At 51.1% G+C, this 21,310-nt stretch overlaps 1 protein-coding gene across 1 annotated transcript in view; it reads right to left on the reverse strand.

Moving 5' to 3' along the window:
* PRICKLE2 (prickle planar cell polarity protein 2) overlaps positions 1–21,310 on the reverse strand; it is a 52,610-nt gene that overhangs the window by 2,614 nt on the left and 28,686 nt on the right. The window contains exon 7 of the mRNA XM_006779154.2: positions 3–200. Within this exon, the coding sequence (XP_006779217.1) occupies positions 3–200 (198 nt within the window). The remainder of the gene's footprint in view (positions 1–2; positions 201–21,310) is intronic.

A 21,310-nucleotide genomic window follows, 5' to 3' on the forward strand; every position in this document is an offset into this window, starting at 1 on the left:
GCCGCCCTCCATGTCCTGGTACTGCTGCGCCGACAGCAGGCTGCGCACCGACTCGGCGCTGCGGAACTGCACGGACGAGTTGAGGGTGCCCAGGGTGCTCAGCTTCTCCGACACGTTCATGCCCGAGTCCTTGCTGAGGTCGGGCATGGAGAACCGCGACAGGTGCTCCTGGCGCTTGGCGCCGCCGTCCGCGGAGAGGCCTGCGGGGAGAGGACAGGGCCCTGGAGGTTAATACGGCGGGAATGGGGGCCACGGTGGCTGGGAGGCATCTGAGTGCTCATCCCCCTGGGTCGCTGCGTGTGGCCGTGCAGAGGACACCTCTGTGCCGGGAAAGGGCGCAGGAGGGCTCTCCCCACCCGCCGCGGGCAGTGCCCACCTAGGAGCCCCCGCTGAGGTGCATCCGCAGAAAGGCTTGACCCATTAATTTCCTGCAGAGGCTCCTCAAAGCTACCAGGAGCCCCTTGGGCATCTGGTGTGCGCTGCTGCTCCATTTAGAATTTCACTCTCCACAGCGCTCCCAGGGCCTCTGGGAGTCCATGGTCAGCCAGCCACTGAGGGCGGGTATTTTGGCCCAGGAACCTTTAAAGGCGGGCCATGCCCACGCACTTCCTGGCAAAAACCAAGCCTGGACTCTGGTCCCATGACGCTGGGCCAGCTCAGTCCCCTGCCAGCTTCCAGCAGTTCCCTCATCTGCCTGATGTCCCTCACATGTCTTGAAAATGAACACCTCCCTGGGTGTAGACAGAGGGACATGCACTTCCCCAGGCTGTTTGGTAAATGAGTGATCCAGGTTCTAAAGGGGCCCCCCTCAGCCCGAAGATGTGAGTGGGACTCGGGGACAGTCCTTCCCCCGGGAGGCACTTTTAAAACAAAGCAGTGACCCTCATGCTCTCTAACAGCAGGGGCTCCTAGCAGTGGACCTGCATCCCCTAAGTGCTGTCACTGGTATTACTGACATAAAAACCATTTTGAAGGTCATGGGAGATTCCTGACTCAGTCACTTCCATTCTGCCCATCATAAAGCAGCAATCTAAAGAGAAACTTAAGAATGGACCAGGTGGCAAAATCCCATCATTTCTCACTCATTATCTATCTATCTATCTATCTATCTATCTATCTATCTATCTATCTATCATCTATCTCTCTATCTATTGACTTCAGAGAGAGAGAGAGAGAGAAAAACATCAATGCTGAGAGGGAATCATTGATTGGCTGCCTCCTGCACGCTCCCTACTGGGGATCAAGCCCAAAACCTGGGCATGTGCCCTGACCAGGAATCGAACCGTGACCTCCTGGTTCATAGGTTGATGCTAAACCATTGAGCCACACTGGCTGGGCTCATTATCTATTGAAAGGATCAGCAATTATGCCTTTTCTGGTCACAGACAACATGTCTTTGGATTGCTAAGGCCCATTATGACCCTACCATGATTACTCCTCCTCATTTACTGAGGCCAACAACTTGCTTCTGCTCCCTGATAAATGAATATTATGAGCACTTTAAAAAACTGCTTATCAATATCTACTAAAGCTACACACACACACAGAGATTGTGAAAAGGCTGCTTTGAATGTGTCCTTTTTTATGGACTTACTCATTTCTGTTGGGTATATGAGATTCTATGACTTTCCATCACCACTTCTGATTACATACCCAACAGAAATCCATTCATGGGTCCAAAAAAATGCACAAGGGTATTCAGAGAAGCTTTCTTTAGAAGAGCCCAGAACAAGAAACAACTCAATCTTTCATTAGCAGGAAAAGGATAAGTAAATTGTGGTACTTTCTAACCTTCCCACTAAAAGGGGCTAGAACTCTGGAGAAATGGCCAGTTCTTGGACAGGAGAAGGGAAGGGAAGAGATGAGTCTGGAACATCATGTTATGCCAAACAGTAAGGAAGTGTTAGAGATAAAAAGGGCTGGGAGTTTGTCAGAAGGACACAGGGCCAACTTCAAGGGTTCCCACTAGCCAAAGCTGAGCAACGTGAGCATTATAACATTTAACACAGTAATGACTTATAAGCCACTGAACAAACAGGCACACATGAGTCCACACTGACAACAGATAAAAGCATCAATGAAGGAAAGGGGGAAGGAGTGGGCTCTTGTATACAGAACGCTCTGAGGGAGTGCAGACAGGAGTGCTGGGTTTGTAACCATCCCTGTAAAGGCTGGTTCATGCAACAGAAAGTATGCTACGTTTCGGGGGTGAATTTGATGGGGGTGGCAGATTATTTCCATGTTAGTGTCTCCCTCCCATATTGCTTATTACCTGTAAGGGGAACTTTAGTAACCCTGCAGTGGAGATAAAACTTAACATCACTGACGAGGTGCAACTGGACTTCTTGTGCTTCTAAATAGGATGTTCTAAGAGGCACACACTATGACTTACGCAGTGTTTCAGTCAAGAATACATATCCAGGATGAATTCAGAAGTACGATTAGAACATCCAAAGGAGGAATGTTCTAATAAGAAGAAAATAGATTGTATTCTTTACAAAATTCAGTATCAGCAAGACTAAGAAAGGTTTTCTAGGCCGAAGGATACTAAGGAGCCATGGCAGACACTGCCTGAGCCTAGACTGGAACCTGTTCTGCAGCAAGGATCTATGCTATAAAGGATGACTGCTGATCAACCGACAAAAACTGGGACATGGGCAGTGATAAGTGCATTGTGGTACACTAATTGTGGTTAGTGGATAGTTATGATAGTGTTGGAGACGATCCTTATTCTTGGGAAATACACATGGAAGTCACAGTGGCAAATGGCCAAGGTGAATGCAACTTGCTCTCAAACAGTCCAAAAATAAATTGCATGTGGGCAAGAGAGAGAAAATGATGTTTAAAATGGGGCAAAATATTAACAGTAGGTGACTCTAGGTAAAGAACGCACTGTGTCTATTATTTGTTCAATTTTTGTAACTTTTCACTAAGTTTGAAATTATCTGTGTATATATATAAAAGCCAAGCAACCTGAACAACCAGAATGACTGGTCGCTATGACGTGCACTGTGGCCAGCCAACCAGCCCTATTGGGAGCAGGGACAGCCGGCCAACCTCCCGCAGCCCCTTCCCCTGGCTGGCCCAGTCCCGATTGGGGCAGGTGGTCAGACCCCACCTGTGCACGAATTCGTGCTTTGGGCCTCTAGTTTACAAATAAAACGTTTCTTTAAAATTGTGGTATATTTATGTGACACAGTGGTTTTCAATTCCAGGGGAAATTATGGGGCTTGGGAGGTGCTACTTGCCCCTAGTGGGTAGACGCTAGAGAGATGCTGCTAAATACCCTACACTGCACAGGGCAGTCCCCACAAGAAAGAATTATCCAGCTCACAATGTCAGTAATGAGAAACCATGACACTAGGGGATACTACACATCAATAGAATGAATGACTACACCCACCAATATTGATGAATCCCACAGGAATTGAGAAAAAAAAGAGAACACAGTGTATGATTCCATTTATATGAAGTTCAAGAACAGGCTAAGGCTATCTATGGTGACAGAGGTCAGAATGGGGCGGGGGTGGAAATAAGGGGAACCCCAAGGGCACTGAAAATGTTCTGTATCTAGATCTGGGTGGTGGTTATAAAAGGACAGGCATATGTAAAATTTTTTGAGGTGTAATTTCAACACTTGTTCGCTTTACCTTATGTAAGTTATACTTAAAGCAATGCTCTCATTAAAGAGCCAAATTTAAATGTCGGATATGTCTGTTAAGAAAGTATTATGGCCCACCCAGTGTGGCTCAGAGGTTGAGTGTCAACCCAGGAACCAGGAGGTCACGGTTCCATTCCTGGTTAGAGCACATGCCCGGGTTGCAGGCTCAATCACCCAGTAGGGGGCAAGCAGAAGGCAGCTGATCCAAGTTTCTCTCTTATCACTGGTGTTTCTGTCTCTCTGTCTGAAATCGATAACATATTAAAACAAGAAAGTATTCTGACAAACAAACCGTCCAGCCATCCATCTATTTTTTATTTCATTACTGGGGTAACTGTCAGGCAAGAGGAGTTGAGTCCGCCAACTCCTGCTTCCCCAGCTGCCTAGCTCTGACGTACACATCACCATCGCTCCCACAACCTTCCCCATCTGAAGGCGGAGAGAAGAGGTAGAAACCTGAGATGATAATGAGTCCTGTGAGCGGATCAACTTCAGAAAGGAGGGAAAATCTTCAAAGATCGCATGTAGGAGCAAAAGCTCTACAGGCAGGCGCACTGATCTTTGCGCAGCTGTCTACTCACGCCCTGGAGTGGAATTAGGCTCAGCATTAACAATCTAGCAAATACTACACATTCCCAGACATGCTGTTCTCCCGAACCCGTCTTCTATACGCTCTGAAGTCAAGCACTTGTGAGAACGTCCTGCGGCTGCAGAGATTCAGGTCCCACTGAGGAGGTAACGGTGAAGACAGGCAGCGTTAGTTCCACTGGAGGGTGCTGCCCTCCCCTCTACGGGCCTGTGTCCTGGGACTTGAGGATGCCCCTAGCCCACCCGCTCTGGAAGAGCAGGGGGGCCCCTGCGCAAGGCCAGGGCCCACTCAGTGTTACCTACACCTAAGCTCTTCCCCCAGCGGTTGTGTGGTGGGATTGGAAATGCTACCTGCTCTGTCTGTTCTCATTTATTAACTCAGAACTTTTCCCAGGAGCTTCTTGCACACAGGACATGAATAAAATGGCCGATAGATGAGCAATAATTGTGTACTTGCTTCTCAACAGGGTGGCTCTGTGGCAAAACCCAGAGTCCTTATGCAAAATGCAAGGCCCTCTGTCTCCCCACAACCACTGGCTAAACGGTGCTCCTTGCTCCCCCTGTTCAGCCTCACTTACATTCTCCCTCCTCCTCCAGCGTACCTGCCAGCCCACTCCAGCCCCTTTGGAAAACTCTCCCTTTTGCAAAGCTGACTTCCTCTAATCAAGGGCCTCAGGTAAATGTCACCTCTTCCATGGTGCCTGCCGAGCTCGCTCTTTCTAAAGTAGTGAGGTTTTCCCCACCAACCAGTCTCACTGTAGTACCTGACCCTTTGGAAGGCCCCCGTCCTGACTTATTTTCCTCAGTGTGTGTGTGTATGTCTGTAGCTGAATGAATGCCCACGGGAAAGGGGTCTTTTTCTCGTGCTCACTGCACTCTCCTGGCAGCAGCACTGACTGGCACCCCACTGGTGCTCAGGAAATATTTGTGGAGTTGAGATCAGTGACTCCTCACACTACCCACCGCCAGGAAGAAGCCACCACCCCCTGACCTGGAGTGGACCAGACCTAAAGAGCAACGGATTGTGATTCAGATGGTGGGACGCCAACCGAGAGGAACAAAAACACCACCCCACACCTGCCAATCTCACTGTCACCGGCGGTTCATCGCACGGCCCACCATCTGGGGCTTCTCCAATTTTAAAGTTGAAGAACACATGATTTATAATTAGCTCCTCCATCTACAAAAAATGTTTTATCTCAGTAACCAAAGCTCTGGAGCTCTGTTTAAGTGAGCAGGTGCCAAGGCCCCAAGATGGAACTGTAGTATCACAGTTTACCCCTCACTTTGATAAAAACCCCCTTCCTCTCTCACTCTGAGCACAAGTGGAGAGAGAGCCACTTCCTGGCTGGGTGACTCGGGCAGCTTTTCAACCTCTTGAGATGCATCTGCAAAATGGGCACAACAGCAGCATCGGAGATTGAAAACTGTCGTGGTTATTAGATGAGGAGATGTGTACCTCTCCTTTTTGAGACCCATCACAGCTGTAATGTATTCGTACAGTTTTTATTTCCTTTCCGTCTACTTAGCTAGTCCATAAGCCGCAAGGGAGCAGGGGCTGGCTCCTGCTTGCTAGGCCCCATTCCTGGATTCACTATACAGGAAGGAAGTGTGCAGGGCCTAAAAGTCCTCGGTAAAAGACAGCATGTCCCAAGAATCTTACACCAAATACTTGATGAATGCATGATGACAGGGATGAATGAACCTGAGAAACACGACCCACACAGGCCCCCACACATGGCAATGTTCGCCACGGATGAACCACTGTTAAAATAATTTGTGCCTCCAAACTGCAGTCGGGGATTATTCCTCCACCCAGATGAAACTCAACTCTTTATTCCATTTGTCAAAACGCTGCAAATCAATAGAGGCCAACCGAATGGGGCTCCCAAATGCCACTCGGTGATCCTGTAATGAATGTACATTTCTTTCCCTGCTGCCTGCGCCACGATGTGTGTATGCGAGCGTGTACTAGTTATGTGTGCAGGAGCACAGGGTTGGAGGGGACGTGGAGACTGTGAACCCAGCTCTCCAGAGAGCTCTGGCTGCAGCCCACAGTCTGGCCGCCTTATCGGGGTCCCCGCAGAAGACTCCCCGGCAGCATGAGCACAGATGCCAGGTCGCTCTCCTCTCGAGTGGAACTCTGTCCTATTAATAGACAAAGAGGCTTTTTTTTCCTCTCCAAATAATGCCAGGCTTTGTGCGAGGTGCTAGATGGAGACTGTGGAGGGAAGGCCTAGATTTGATTCATCCTTATCCCAGGGGTCAGTGTGGCCAAAAGCTACACAAATGTCCAGACGCCCGTAGAGGCCACAGGCCTCTGCCAACAAGGAGAGGTCAGTATTGCACTCAGCCTGTGACTCTGTGGTTAAACTGTCAACAGCCAGGGCGCTGTAGCAACAGCAGATTGCGGCCCAACAGTGTCCCCGCCCTGCACACAGGTCTCACAGAAGCCAGGACAGCAAGGAAAATCCAGGCTTTCAAAGGATGCTGTGGTCTGAGGGAAGGGAAAGGCAATCTGTGCCGTGTCCCTTCCCCCCATTTGTTCTAAGAGCAGAAGCCAGGAGCTCAAGGCTAGAGAGAAGAACGCACGGACTTAAAGGTACACCTTTCTGTTTCTTATTTATTTATTCCACTTCCACTCCTCCAAAAACATTAAGAACAAAAAACAACTGGCATAGGAAGCCGGAGCTGATTTTCTGCCAACTTAAAAGACACACTCACATTTCTGTGCCGTAAGAGAAATGGTACCTGCTCACCTCTGTCCTTTAGACATTAACCACTCACACCGAGGCTTCTGCTCCTTTCAGTAAGGGCTCCCTATGGGACTTAGTTTTTGGGGGCTGAAGCAGAGAGTGGATAAACAGGAACTGTTCGGAATAGGGTATTGCGAAATATGGCTCAGGGGTCAAGTCCAGCTCCTTAATTGTTTTTGTAAATAAAGTTTTATTGGAACACAACTAAACACATCCATTCATTTGCACACTGCCTGTGGCTGCCTCCCTGACACAGCGCAGAAGTGAGTAGCTGTGACCGAGACGGTCTGAGCTGCAAAGTGTCAGATATTTGCCATCTGGTCCCTTCTAGGAACAGCCAACCTCTGGTTTACAACAGGAATGTCTGTGAAGCGTGGGCATCCCCAGAGCCGTGACCTCCGCGCTGCAGGAGTGTCCCAGGCCAACCCAAACATACCTTTGAGGGACTAGCTTTCTTAAGTGTGTGGGGGCACTTTGATCTTTCCAATTAAGTCAATTGATACGATCAGCACCCTGAATTCAAAATTGGCAACAGCTGGAGAGCAGCTGTCATCTGGGCAGTGGAGTTTAACCACCACATGTTCTTTGGTGACAGGGCATGGAATCGTTCAAACCGAGTATGACAGGGAAGGCTGGGGGTGGGGGTGGAAAGAGAAGGAGGAAGAAGGAAAGGAAGGGGGCGACTGTGACCATATGCTAACCCCTTGCTACTCAAAGCACGGCCCATGGACCAGCACAGTGACATCTTGCAGGATCTGAATCTGGGTCTGCACCACCCTGGAGGCACAGTGCCCTTGGGGCTGGAGGAACCTGTGCTGATCACAGAGCTTCGAGGAAAATGTCCTTTGCGACTAAGGGTGCTTCTGCTCCGGGAGACCACAGCCTCATACCCTCAGACACTAACTCAGGTCTCTCAGCCTCAGTACCTCTGGCATCGGGACACGGTAATTCTCTGTGGGGCTGCCCTCGGCTGTGTAGGATGCTCGGCATCCCTGGCCTCACCCACTTGTCATAGTAACACGCTCTGTAGTTGTGATAACTCAGCTGTCCCGGGGCATTGCCAAATGTCCTTGGTGGGCAAGAGCCATCAATGAGCAGATCGACGCTGGGGCCACTGCTGAGCCGGGCTGAGGGCTGTGCCTGCGCCTCTCTAGGGAAGGATGAGTGTGCTCCACTGTTGGGGGGGCTGTGTCTCCAAAATCGGGGGTTTTCTCCTCAACTCCCCTACAAACCCACCCATAGCCTGCTCTCCCCTCGATGAGCTTGGAGAGCTCCCTGGTGGAGGCCTGCGTTGCCTGACTTCCCTGCCACAGCGGAGCTTTAAGTCTCTAGCCCTGGATGCATCTTCCCTACTTCCCTGCTCTAGTGTCCAGCCTGTCCAAGGTCCCGTGTGACCATGTGGTCGTACACGTAGTCACACGTCTGCTCTCTGCTCCTGCGGTCCCAGGAAGAGCGCTGGCAGCAGCTTCCTTCAGTCAGCGGCCCCTGGGAGGGCTGGGAGGGCTGGGGAGTGTGGGTGCTTCTGCTTGAGCCCTACCCCCAGGCTCCGCCCGCCTCCCCCCAACAATCCCCTACTCCGCCCCGCCCACTCACTGTAGGAGACAGGCCCAAACTGAAGATCAGAATCTTTGCAAGGAGCTGGTTCCTAGGGCCACGGCTGATTCTGGGTTCCTGATCCTCAGGCGTTGTGTTCTAGCTGCACTTGGTCTAGGGACTCGCCTTTAAACCAGGACTAAAATCACTTCTCTATGGACCCCATACAATCTCCAGGACGAACCTGGTCGAGGCCAAAACTCGGATCTGTCTGGCTGTCTCCCACCTTCTATCACGGAATTGCTCATTCCATCAACTTCCTGGTACATGGTGACCCCAACAAAGACGCAGCGTGAAAGGGAGTGAAGGGACAAACCAGGATGCGATGCTTGTAGAAACAGACGGGTAAATTTCAGCAACTGCTCCCTCCGAGGGCCTGTGGCTCTGGTGTCACACAGCCCACTGCTCACTGAAAGGATGCGCAAACACTCCGGCCGCTGAAGCCTGCACACACCCACCCCACGCTGCTTTCCCGAGTCCACTAGCCGAGTCCATGCAGCTGCCCGCGTCTTCGCTCAGGAAACTTTGCTAAATGGCTGCCCAGGGATGCAGAGGTGCAGCCAGGCCCTGACACTGACTTGGTTTCTTCAAAGAGTTTGACGCAGTCCTGCCATGGCCAGGCTCTGCGGCCTCGGGGAACACCCCACAGGACCCAGCACTGTGCAGGGAAGACGTGGCTGGCTCAGCACAGACACAAAGTGGTAGGGACAGTAGTCATGAGGTGGGGGAAACGCAGGGCTTGGAGAGTGTGAGACTGGCTCTACCTTGGCACAGAGCTGGCAAAGAACCGCGTTGCTGATCATCAGGGTGAGACCCAGAGGATGCGGAGGAGCCCAGAGAAAGAGAAAGTTCCTGTGCTCTGAGAGTGAACAGGAGAGACGCAGGGAGGGGCCGGAAAGGGAGTGGGAGCCAAAGGGAACTTGTCTAGGCTGAGTGGGTTTGAGAGTGTCCCTCAGGTGCTGGCGGGCAGGATGAATGAAGCGGTTGGGACAGCGCAGAGGTGAGGCTGTGCAGCTCACCCTCCAGCCCGGCCTGACAGCTGTGCCTCCTGACAAGGCTGTGAGCTGCACATGCCTCAGCACCCTCATCTGTAAAGTGGAGATGGTAGAACCTGCTCATTAGGGTGCCGGTGACTGAGCATCCCTTGGGTTAACGCACAGAGTTCAGATGGTGCCCGCGCAGTGAGGTCAGGTGCCATGTCAGTGTCCTTCACCATATGCGTCACCTTTGAACGCTTTTCTGTGTGGCATCATATATGTTGCGAGGCATTCTGTGCAACTTTTAGAGGGGCTAAGAGAGAGCGGGAAGGACTGCAAGGTCGCACAGCAGCTCTGTCAGCGCCCTGCTGCTCCTTCAGTGCTGTGAGCAGGAGGGAAAGGAGGCGGCAGGAGTGCTGGCAGTCAGGGACCAGAGGGCAGGCAAAGGCCTCGGGGTGGGCCCGGCCTCTGCGTTTCTAGAAGCTCCCAGGAGAGGCTGATGTTGCTGCCCACAGACCACAAGGGAATGGAGTGCCTTCCTTTAGCTCCCAGATCTGGAGAGAACACCTGGCATCTCTTGTTCCTCATGATGGCATCCAGGAAGTTGTGATCACAGAGACCATCCAGGGGACTGTATCTAAGCTGGCACCAGCCCCAGACCTCGGTCCAGGAGCCAGAAAACCTTAGAAAGAGAGGAGGTGTGGCCCTGTCCATCCTGTTCTCTCCTTCTTGTCTCATCACCAGAACTGCCACCAACCGATCCCCTGCTTCTGACAAGGGACCAGCGAAGCTGGGACTTGGGTTCTTGGGAAGCACAGGCATTGACCCGGCCATGGAAACTGGCTCCCAGCTCTGGCTCCTGCCCCAGCTGGCTGTGCCCTTCACCCGCCTTCCTGAGGCAGCGCGGACTCGGCCAGCTGCACGGTCCGCACAGATGGAGGAGCAGCTGCTAGGCTGGGAGGAGCTGAGCATCCGGCATCCTCCAAAGGCGATCGCTTTCTCCTCCCACCCTGCACCCCATAGGAACCAGCCTGGGAGGTAAGGAAAGTCTCCAAATTTCCCCTCTGAGTCATGAGAAAATAATTCTGCAGGCCAGTAAGTTTGGCAGCTGCTGAAGGACATTCCAAAACCCTCCACTGCTTCGGCACAGCAGGAAAAAAACGAAGAGAACATGTGCTGTTTCCCATGTTTTGACAATAGAACCCCATCCCCAACCAGATCCACCCTGACTCAAAAGGACACATTTTGGGGAATGAATACTGGCTGAACATTGGTTCCTATTAGAATCTGAACATATCTGCTTACCACGTCTGACCCTGTCACTGTGCCAGGGCCATGCCCAGTGAGGCTGGAGCCTTACACAAAAGGGGATAATCAATGAAACTGACCCTGACTTTATTTACAAATTTGACATTTTGTTAAACATAGATGTTGGCATGCATTTTGCTTCTTAAAACACTGCATTGAAATATTGCTTATCTTGGCTAATGGGTTTTTCTTTCAATTATGTACCCACGGAGGTGGCCTGACCCTGGTCCTGGCCCCACCAGACAGGGCCCTCACTTGTTGGAAGCCAATGCCAGCATGCCATAATTGCAAGAGTTTCACCGAAAGGTTGATGGAGCTTGGGGACTCAACAAGGGCTGAGTCACATATGTTGTCACCTGTTGGGAATGGCTAAAGGCATTTCCCCAAACCTGAAAAGGGATGATTGTTTGCTGCCAGCAAGATAAGGACATCTTAATCTACATGTTATTGCCTCCTACTGGCCAAACACCTGAACAGCCGTAGGCTAATTGTCCCCATTCTGACAATGGACTCTGTATACGAAACCTGACCCTTTGAAGTGTTTATCTCTGCCTTGCCTCAGGACAATTTGTGTTAATAAAAAGCATGGGGTCCTGAGACGAGGAGATCTTAGTTTCTTAACTAGGCTCCTCTGACCCCCAAATGCCTTTCAAAATTATATTTTGTCTTTGGACTCTCTCCTTAAGTTACACACAGCCCCTTTTCCAGATTGCTGAACCCTTCTTACTGCCGGAACAAGATCCCGGCATTAATGGTGTCACGAACAAGGGACATCCTGAACCCTTGCAGATGCCGAGAAACACTCACCAATACTCACCTTTCACCTTAGTCCAATCTTTAATTTTCATTTGTGAAATTCCATGGATTGTATATTTCCTAGAAACTGTGTTTACCATAGCAGTGGGAAAAGTACAGGCAGCCCCTGACTTATGACCGCTTGACTTAAGGTTCTGTGACTTTACAATGGTGCATAAGCTATTTGCACTCAGTAGAAACCATACTCCAAACTCTGAGTTTAGATCTTCCCCGGCCTAGTGGTATGTGGTGGGATGTTCTCATGATGCTGGGCAGCAGCAGCTGTGGGCCCAGCTCCCACTCCCGCACGCTATAGTGAGGTACTAAATGCATTTGGGCTTAATGATATTTTCTTTTTTTTAAAAAAATATATTTTACTGATTTTTTACAGAGAGGAAAGGAGAGGGATAGAGAGTTAGAAACATTGATGAGAGAAAAACATCGATCAGCTGCCTCCTGCACACCCCCTACTGGGGATGTGCCGGCAACCAAGGTACATGCCCTCGATGGGAATCGAACCTGGGACCCTTCAGGCCGCAGGCCTACGCTCTATCCACTGAGCCAAACCGGTTAGGGAGATATTTTCAACTTGTTATAGGTTTACTGGGATGCTACCCATTGTAAGTCAAGGAGCATCTGTAATTGGCCTGGATAGCAAGGGACCTAGAGTCTCCACTCTCCTGCAAAAATCCCGAATAAATCTTCTCTGCTCTGAGCCTCAGCTCTTCTCTCCTCCTGATTCTCCACCAGAGCTTCTCCCACCTGAGAGTCTACATTTTTTTTGGGGGGGGGGAATAGAGGGTGGTCTCCCAAACTTTCTTTATTGAGACATACCTGACATACACCATTATATTAGTTTCAGGTTTGTAAGACAAAGAGTTGCTATTTGCATATGTTGGAAAATGATCACCACAGCACGCCTACTCAGCATCCATCACCACACACGGTTGCAATATTTGTTCTCGTGATGCGAACTTCTAAGACCTATCTTCTTAGCCACGTTCAAATATACAATTCAGTGCCATTAACTATAGCCGCCAACTGTACATTACATCCCCAGGATTTATTTATTTTATAGCTGCAGGTTTATACCTTTCTCACGTCCACTCACTTCTGTGAGAGTCGGTGACTTTGATTCTATGACCCAAGGCAGACACCTTCCACTATCCGGTCAGTGTGGGATATTGCACAGGCACCAGAGCAGAGCCAATCCGAGGCAATGGTGCCGGGGAGAGAGAGGAGAGGTACAGGGTGCTGCCAGAGTGGTCAGAAATGAAAACACTTGGGGGGTCCTCAGACAGTCAGGGGACATTTAGGGGTACCGTTTGTTGGTAGGAAGAAAAAGAGAGAAACCTAAACTCGAGGTTTGTCTATTTGGCCATCTTTCATTGGTCCTGACCTGCTACTCTGTCATTGTCCCAGGAAGTCATATCGGAACGGCCAAGGCTCAGTGTAGAATAGAGCTCGGGGCTTTTTCACGTCTTTTAATCTGTTTTTGTTGACTGATTTTTAGGGCAAGAAGAAGAGGGATGGAGAGAGACACATCAATCAGCTGCCTCCTGACTTGCCCCCTAGCGGGGATGGAGCCTGCAACCCGGGCATGTGCCCTGACCAGGAATGGAACCTGACACCCAACCACAGAGCCACACTGTCCAGGGCCCCCCTACGGGGCTTATTTAAATGCATGTTCCTGGTTCCTGTCCTAGACTGAGTGCATCAGAACTTCTGGGAGCGGGGCTCAAGAATTCACACTTAAATTCTTCATTTGGTTTTGGTGCCTATAAGATGAAAACCCACTGCTCTGAAGTCACGTGAAAGCGGATAAGGAAACAGGTCCCCAGCACCGGCTCCCTCACTCGCAGGCGACCTTGGAATTCGGAGTCTGAAAGCTGTGTGTTACGTCACCGTCTCACCAGCGCCAAGCCAGGTGCGAGGGCTCTGTGACCCGCCAAGCCCCAAGCCTCTGTCCCACGCAGGGTTTCCAGGACAGTTTGCTACCTTTCCCGCCAGATCTTGGCTGGTGAAGACTGATGACTTAATTCCCAGGCCTCGTCACGCAGTGTGGTCCCTGTGCCAGCCCAGCCAGGGAGCATGGCAGCCGCGCTCCCCTGGAAACCGTCCAGATGGCTGGCACCTGAGGAACCCGCCAGGCTGCTGGAGCCTGGCAGAGAGGCAGGCATTTGACTTGGTGTGGTTCCAGCTCGTAGGCCATCAGGGCTATTCCCTGCTCTCTGAGCACTTCAAACCCTACGATATCAGCCGGTGGCTGTCCAACGGGTAGGCTGTGTAGTCCCGGCCCACAAGCTGGACTTGCCCCTACCAAGTGCCCAGCTCAGAGCCCCCGTCTTCCGATGGACGTACACAAATGTACAACCTGGAGGAGGCCATTGGGGAGCACCTACAGAAACCTGCCCCAGAAATCCCGTCCCAGAAATCCTGACCTCTAGGAATTTATGCTACAGAAAACCGCAAACAAGAACATAAACTCACATAAAAAGGTGCTCAACGAAACACAGGTTTCAACAGTGAAAACTCTGGGAAAAATCCAGTGTCCAGCGAGAGGCTGATGAAGCACCATGCAGCGTCCGATGGACAGGAGGGATGTGCGCCAGCAGGGGAGAAGGACAGGTGTACTCAGCAAAAAAGGCAACTGCGAAACGGTAGGGTCACTGTTTGTAATTATAGATCTGTCCGTGTTTTAATTTTTTTATTTGCCCAGAGACAAACACCAAAGAAACAGTCACCTCATAGGGGATAGAACGAAATTATGGGGCAATCTCAATTTGTACAGAAGGTTTTATAATTTTGCAATTTTTAAAAACGGTTTTGTAACTTTAGAGCTTTTTAATTTTTTAAGGAGTATTTTTTGTTTGTAATTCCAGAAGACGATGAAATTACATGGGACAAGTTGGCAGATTCCCCCTTTCCACCTTGGTCTACCACCCAGGAGAACTAAACGTGAGACACTTTCTCTCGGGCTGAAACGGAGCCGGGGACAAGGATATTAAGCACAAAGTCTATCATTTCGGGGACATTGGGAGGCGCGGCAAAGAACACCCACCCTCCCCCAATCTTGTACTAAGTTATTCTGAGCTGTTTCGTGGCTGAAATACCTGGAGCTCACAGGGGGGTCTGAGCACCCAGGGCAGCGGTCACAGAGCTCAAGCCGTGCTCCCCAAGCTCCGAGCCCACACGGTCCCTGCTGCTGTCAGCTGGTGAGCCTGGGAGCCACGCGGACATTTCCTGTGGCCACCACTCCTGGCTGCCCGACCTGCGGGAGGCACTGTGCCGTCAGCAGCCGCATGGTCTTGGGCAAATCTCTTGATCTAAGATTCTGTTTTCTCATCTGTAAAACGGAGGCTCATTTACTCAACAAATATTTTATGAATGCCGACCCTGGGTCAGATTACCAAACACCTACTATGTGTCCAGCAGCACCAGCGGCTGGGGCAACGAGGGAGGGAAAAGGAAACAAAATAAGTACTAAATGTCCTATGCCGCAGGGTGCTAAGTGCTACAGAGGAAGATGAGGCAGGGAAGAGGGAGGAAGGCTGTCAGGAGTAAGAACAGACCCACCCTACACAATGAGCTCAGGCACACACTGCCCTAGCCTAGCCCCAGGCACGCAAGTCCTCACTAACCAAAGCCACTACGCCTCCTACTTCACCCCATCACTGTCCACCCCGTGCCCCCCCGCCCCAGTCGCCACCACTGCGCCAAGCCCGTCCTCTGAGCTTTCCCCATTGGTATTTCCCAAGAGGCACCCTTTTGAATATGTACCAGGGGCAGGGCAAGGTGCTGGCAGTTGTACATATCCGACTTCATCGGAGTCTCCTGAACCCCCTAAGAGTAGGTACAGTAATTCTCATTTTCAAAGGAGGAATCTCAGGTTCAGAGAGGATGCAGGGGGACAGGGGATCCCCCAGACCACAGGGGGAGCCTTCAAATCCTGGTTAACCTGACAGACAGAAGGCAGAGGCCCTCTGCCTCCCAGGCCAGAAAGCAGGCTCCTGCCTGCCCAGCTGGGAGCAGGCCGTGTCCTTCCCCAGCACCTGGCCGCTGGCCATCGGGCACCACCCCGGCCTGGCCCGGTGCTGAAGACGCTGGCCACGGCACCCCGGCACCCGGACCTGCTTTCTCTCTCGGTCCCGTGTGGTGACTTGGGGTTTCCCATCCCACAGACTAGGGGAGAGGGCAGCGGGTGCCACCAGGGAACGGGGACGCGGGAAGCAGGTGAACCGAGCAGTTGACGTCATGACTTCCTCACATGTTATATGATTTTAAAAGTTCTTCTTCTTTCCTTTCACTGCAGCCTGCAGTGTGTCAGGCTGCTCCTGTGGAAGGAGCCTCCAGCTGCGGAGGAGGGCGCTGGCGGTGGAAGAGGAAGAGAGGGAAGAGGAGGAAGGAAGGGTTGGCGTGGTCTGAGCGCCACCTGCCTCTCCACGTCCGTCCGGGGCCACTGAGGCCTGGCCCTGGGACCGCACAGAAATGGGATTCACCATGAAGAGAGACCCGAGACCGACTCCACCTCTGCTGCTGAAGGGACGCAGTGACTGTGACAAAGTCACACCCAGGGGTTGTCAGAGTGGGGCGTGGAGCGCTATGTGTCCCTGCTGGCGGGAGAGCTGTGGAGTTAGGGATGGGCACGGTGCTTTACCAAGCATAGTCACCGTCCTGGTACCATAGTAACTACTGTGTTCACAGGACAAACGAAACAGGTAGCTCAGCATCCAGGGCTTCGGCAGAGATTCGCCACCTCGGCATTACTGACTGGGCGCAGTCATTCCGCTGTGGGGGTGGGCTCTGCCCTGTAGGATGCTCAGCAACACCCCTGCCCTCTCCCCCGAGCTGCCAGGAGATCCCATACGCTCTTGTGACAACTCGAAATGTTCCAAGACATTGCCACATGTCCCGTGTGTGTGAGTATGAGTGTGTGAGTGTAAAACCACCCTGGTTGAGAACCATGGTGTTATGGTTAAAAGAACAGGACTCAGGCATTGAGACCCTGGGTCAAGCCACCTGCCCTGTTGTGATCCTGTGTTCTAAGTCTTGCATTCCTTATCTGGGAAATGGAGGTGCTATGACACGTGTTTTGCAGGATTATTATAAAGATTAACTAAGAAATGTCTATGTCATAGTTAACATAGTGTCCCACCTAGAACACTTTGAAGCTGTTAGCTCTCTTTATGACGTAGATCGTCGCTGCCTTGAGGATGCACAGAGGATAGTCTCTGGACAAGAGTGTGGGAGCGTAAGCCATCACGAACTCTGGCGGGGGAGGGGTGTGAGTCTCATGTTTGATTTAAAATAAAAGGCATGTCTTATTTAAAACACACACACACAAACCTTGAGAAACACTGAATCACTGCTGTTGAAAGGTGAGTTGCCGAGGTTCTTGGTTTACTAGGAGGAAGAAAAGCCATGAGCAGGAGGAGGAGAGGCCAGACTGCCTTTCTCAGCAGGGTGCCCGAGTCTTGCGATGGCAGCTGCCAGGCTGTGTGGGCTGGGGCTGGCTGGTGCCCTGGCTGCTGTGGGTGCCATCTGGGCAGGGCAGCTGGGACAAGGGAAACAAACAATGTAAATGGGCAAAAGATGGGTTTTCAAGGTGCTTGTGGCAGTTGGCAGGCCCTGCCCATCTTGGCTTCATCTGCTGATGTCTCCCTGGAGGACCCTTCCCATCAGAGAATGACCTGAGCTTTGTGTAAACTCCCTTTTCTCTGCCAAGATTAAGGGCTGATGTCACCAAGAGCCCCTCCTCCTTCAAGAGCTTCTATTTTAGCCCTCGCTGCTTTGGCTCAGTGGATAGAGCGTTGGCCTGCAGACTAAAGGGTCCCAGGTTCGATTCCGGCCAAGGGCACATGCCCAGGTTTCGGGCTCGATCCCCCGCCCAGGTTTCGGGTTCGATCCCCCCCCAGTAGGGGGCTTTATATATATATTTTAAAAGAGCTTCTATTTTATGGAGGGGAATGCAGGGTAGTAGTTCCAGGTGCAGCTGGGCACACCCCACTCAGCCACTCATCAGCTACGTGACCTCACACTCTTTGATCCTTAGTTCCTTCACCTACAAGGTGTGGGTAACAGCTGTCATTGTTGGTTACTGTCGCTCACTTGACTTTCCACTTCAGTCTTAACTCTACCAGGATCAATCCAGAGATGAGATTAGTCCACATCTCTGTTGATGATGAAAGCAACAAACGTTTCTGAAGGTTTTCTGTGATCTCGGCATTATGTTAAGTGTTTTCTCATTAACCCTATAAAAGGGTGGTTATAGGTGAGAACATTCAGGCTCAGAGTTCAGGCATTTTGCTCAAGGTCACGCACGGAGCTGGTAACAGACAGAGCCGAGAGTTGAACACGGGTCTATCTGACCCTGAGACTATCACCTTAATGGCAATTTCCAGAAGCTTCGGGCAGGATCAGGCAGAGCAACGACAGGACTAAGAGCATTTGTGTGCTTGGAAATGAGAGCCCTTTCCCAGAGGGTCTGCGCTACTTTGCAGTCAGGAAGGACAGACCAAACTGGGGCGCTGGCAGCCCCCACAAATCCTCCTGGCAGTTAGAAACATATGTGCCTGAGGAAGAATCTGGGCTTGCCTTCAATGTTGTCTGCTCTGTAGAATTACTGGGGGGCCTTAAAACATCCCCTTACCCAGGCCAAACCCCACGGCAGTTAAATTGGAATCTTGGACTGGGGCCCAGGCTTCAGAATTTCTTTACGCTCCCGGGCAATTCCAAGTGTGACCACGACTGAGAACCAGTGTGTGAATATTCCAGCGTCTACCCTACATCTTCCCAAAGGGTACCCTAACAAACTCTCTCTTAAAAGAGATGGAGAAGGCCTGGCGACCATTTTCGTTAGACTAAGCGTGAAGTATTCACTCTCAGCCTTCTGAGTGTGAGGGTGCAATTCCCAGGAGACACCGGCTCCCTTATCCAGAGCCAAGCGGGTGGCCGCCAAGGGCCTCAAACATGTGACGGCTCCTGCGATTTGTGAGGGCCAGTCTTGGTCAGCAGTCGCTGAATTTGTCCTCACTGTGAACTCACTGGGCCTCACCTCCTGCCTCAAACACTGGGATGAGCTCCTAGCAGGACCAAGTGACATGACAACCCCTCCCAACAACGGAAATCTTCCTGAACGCCCAGACCTCAGCCTCAGAGGATTCTGAGCTGAGGTGGGAGGACCCAGATCGTTGAAGGCCAGGCAAAAGCCTTGCAATCACAGCAATGCCCTCCTGGGACAATGACAGCGGCTCAATCTTTCTTCTAAGGACCGATGAACACAACCCGAGCCCCAGAGTCTGCTTGCCATGGCCACCACTGGCTGATTTGTGCAATGAAAAGAGAAGGGGGTTTGTGAATCATACTTCTGTTTAGCCATGTTTTCAAGGCTTACTTTTTACTTAAGGAAAGGCTTTTAATCAGATTCACATATTAGTTGTCTGGCTAAGCCAGGATAGCGGGGCAATATTCAAATGTACCACGTATATGAAATCCAGGAGATGACCAAGCCAGAACTCAGCACTGAAGGGAAAAGTATGGTACAGCAAGAGAACGATCAACAGAAAGAGTTCACGGGTTTTTAAAAAAATCAAACATTTTGTCTTAAATGGCATGTTCTTCCCTCGCACTACCCAACACACATGATATTTTTGCTTCATTGCGGATTAGCGTCCTAAACCCACTCTGGCATTCTTTTTCTGCTTTCAGTTAACACAGTGAAAAGGGGACCAGGACAGCGCTCTCGGAGGGACTCCAGGAGGCTGAATTTGAGCCAGCAATCAAATGTGACAGCTTCCCAGCTCTAAATAAAGCTTTCTTCCCCCTTGACAACCACACTCCCATACACTGGCCTGAGTGCAGTTCCTGCAACCACTGCCTCAGGGCCTTTGCATATGCTACTCCTAGAGCCCATCATCTCCTTCCTTCTCCTCCTCCCCTCCTTTGCAAAGTTAAGTCCTTCTCAGCTGAAATATCACTTCAGAGAGCTTCCTTGACCATCGTTTTCATGTGCTTACCCCTCAGTGTTCTCTATTCCCCACCCTGCTCCTTTCTTTCATAGCATATATCACAATCCATTCTTACGTGTGTTAATAACCCATCTCCACCCTGTTCTCCTGTGAAAGCTATGTCAATGGCTGGCTTTCTTATCCGCTGGCTTCTAGTTGGGTCTGCCTCCTTGGAGGAGAACAGAGGGCAGCAAGAGAGCTCCTCTGGGGTCTTACTACCCTGGCGCCCTCCGCAGCAGGCTGGAGGTTGGCTGTAGTTCTCCAGCTAAGGCCCCGGTCCCACCCAGTGGCCCTCCTCACTGATTACTCTTTGCATGTGCCATCTGCTTCCTGCTGGGGCCCTGACCCACACACGGGGCCTGGGTCTGATGTATTCACCAATGCATACTTGGCAAGCAGCAGAGTGCCTGGCACATGGTAGACACTCAATAAATATTTGCTGAATAAATGAATATAAAACAACTCAGAATCAAGATTTTTCTCTTCCCCATTCTTTTTGTTTCCAAAAAAATTTGTATCCAACTCTTGTATGAAACACAAATAGGGTGTTGGGATTGTGGGCGGGTGTGGGAGGCACCCCAGCACAGCTCCCTTTTAAAGAGCAGCATATTAGAGAGCTATGTGGGGGGACATCATAAGAGAGGATGTGGCACCTTATGCAGTTTCTGCAGGGGAGGCTCACCGTGTCAGGGGCTGTGCTGAGAGTGAATGGTATTTACATCTCAATGTTCCCAGGAGGATTTGGGGTTCAGCTGCTGGATGACAATGGGGGTGGAGGGTCAAGGAGGGGATGTCACTTCTGTGAACCCACAGAGTGTGTAGAATTCTCCTTTCGCAGTAATCCCGGGTTCAGGGAAAGCTGGCATAAAAATGTCCTCGGATCTGGCGTGTCCATTGCCAGGTAAAGGTGTGTCTCAGATGCCCCTACCACCAGGTGCCCCACAATAAACAGCTGGAGGGCACAAGTGGCAGAGGAAGCCTGTGCTCCTGGGGCAGCCTAATCCTGAGCAGAACAAGAGCCACAAAGGACAAGGCCCAGGTGACAGGAAGCCCCACATCTGCTGCTCATCCTTGGCTCAAGGACGACTGGCTAGTGTAGCATCAAGCAGCTCTATGTCAGGGGTTCTCAACCTTGGCTGCACATTAGAGTCACCTGGGAATCTTGTTAAAATCCTGATTTCTGGGCCTCCTCCTCCGGAAATTGTTTCTTTGTTGTGGGGTGAGGCCACAACATTAGTCACAAAGAAACAGAATTTCTGGAGGATGAGGCCCAGACATCAGGATTTTAAAAAGATTCCCAGGTGATTCTAATGTGCAGCCAAGGTTGAGAACCACTCCTCTATGAGCACCTGGGACCAGGTGGAATTCCTCTCCCTGCAGGGGCCCAGCTAGAAAGAGCTGGGCAGCCGGGCGTGGCCAGGCTCCCTCCTGGGGCTGATAAAGATCTCCATGGACAATTTCCATCCACCCCCTATTGTCCTCCAACTCAGGGCCCAGGCTCCACGGGCCTTTTTCTCATCTACAGACTCAGGGAACAAATTAACTCCTCTGAACTGTGGCAAATGGGAATTATCTGAGAAGTTAATTCATACAGGGTGAAGTGGGGGGGGGGGGGGGGGGGGGGGG

Source organism: Myotis davidii, unplaced genomic scaffold, assembly GCF_000327345.1.
Source record: "Myotis davidii unplaced genomic scaffold, ASM32734v1 scaffold189, whole genome shotgun sequence".
Lineage (NCBI taxonomy): Eukaryota > Metazoa > Chordata > Mammalia > Chiroptera > Vespertilionidae > Myotis > Myotis davidii.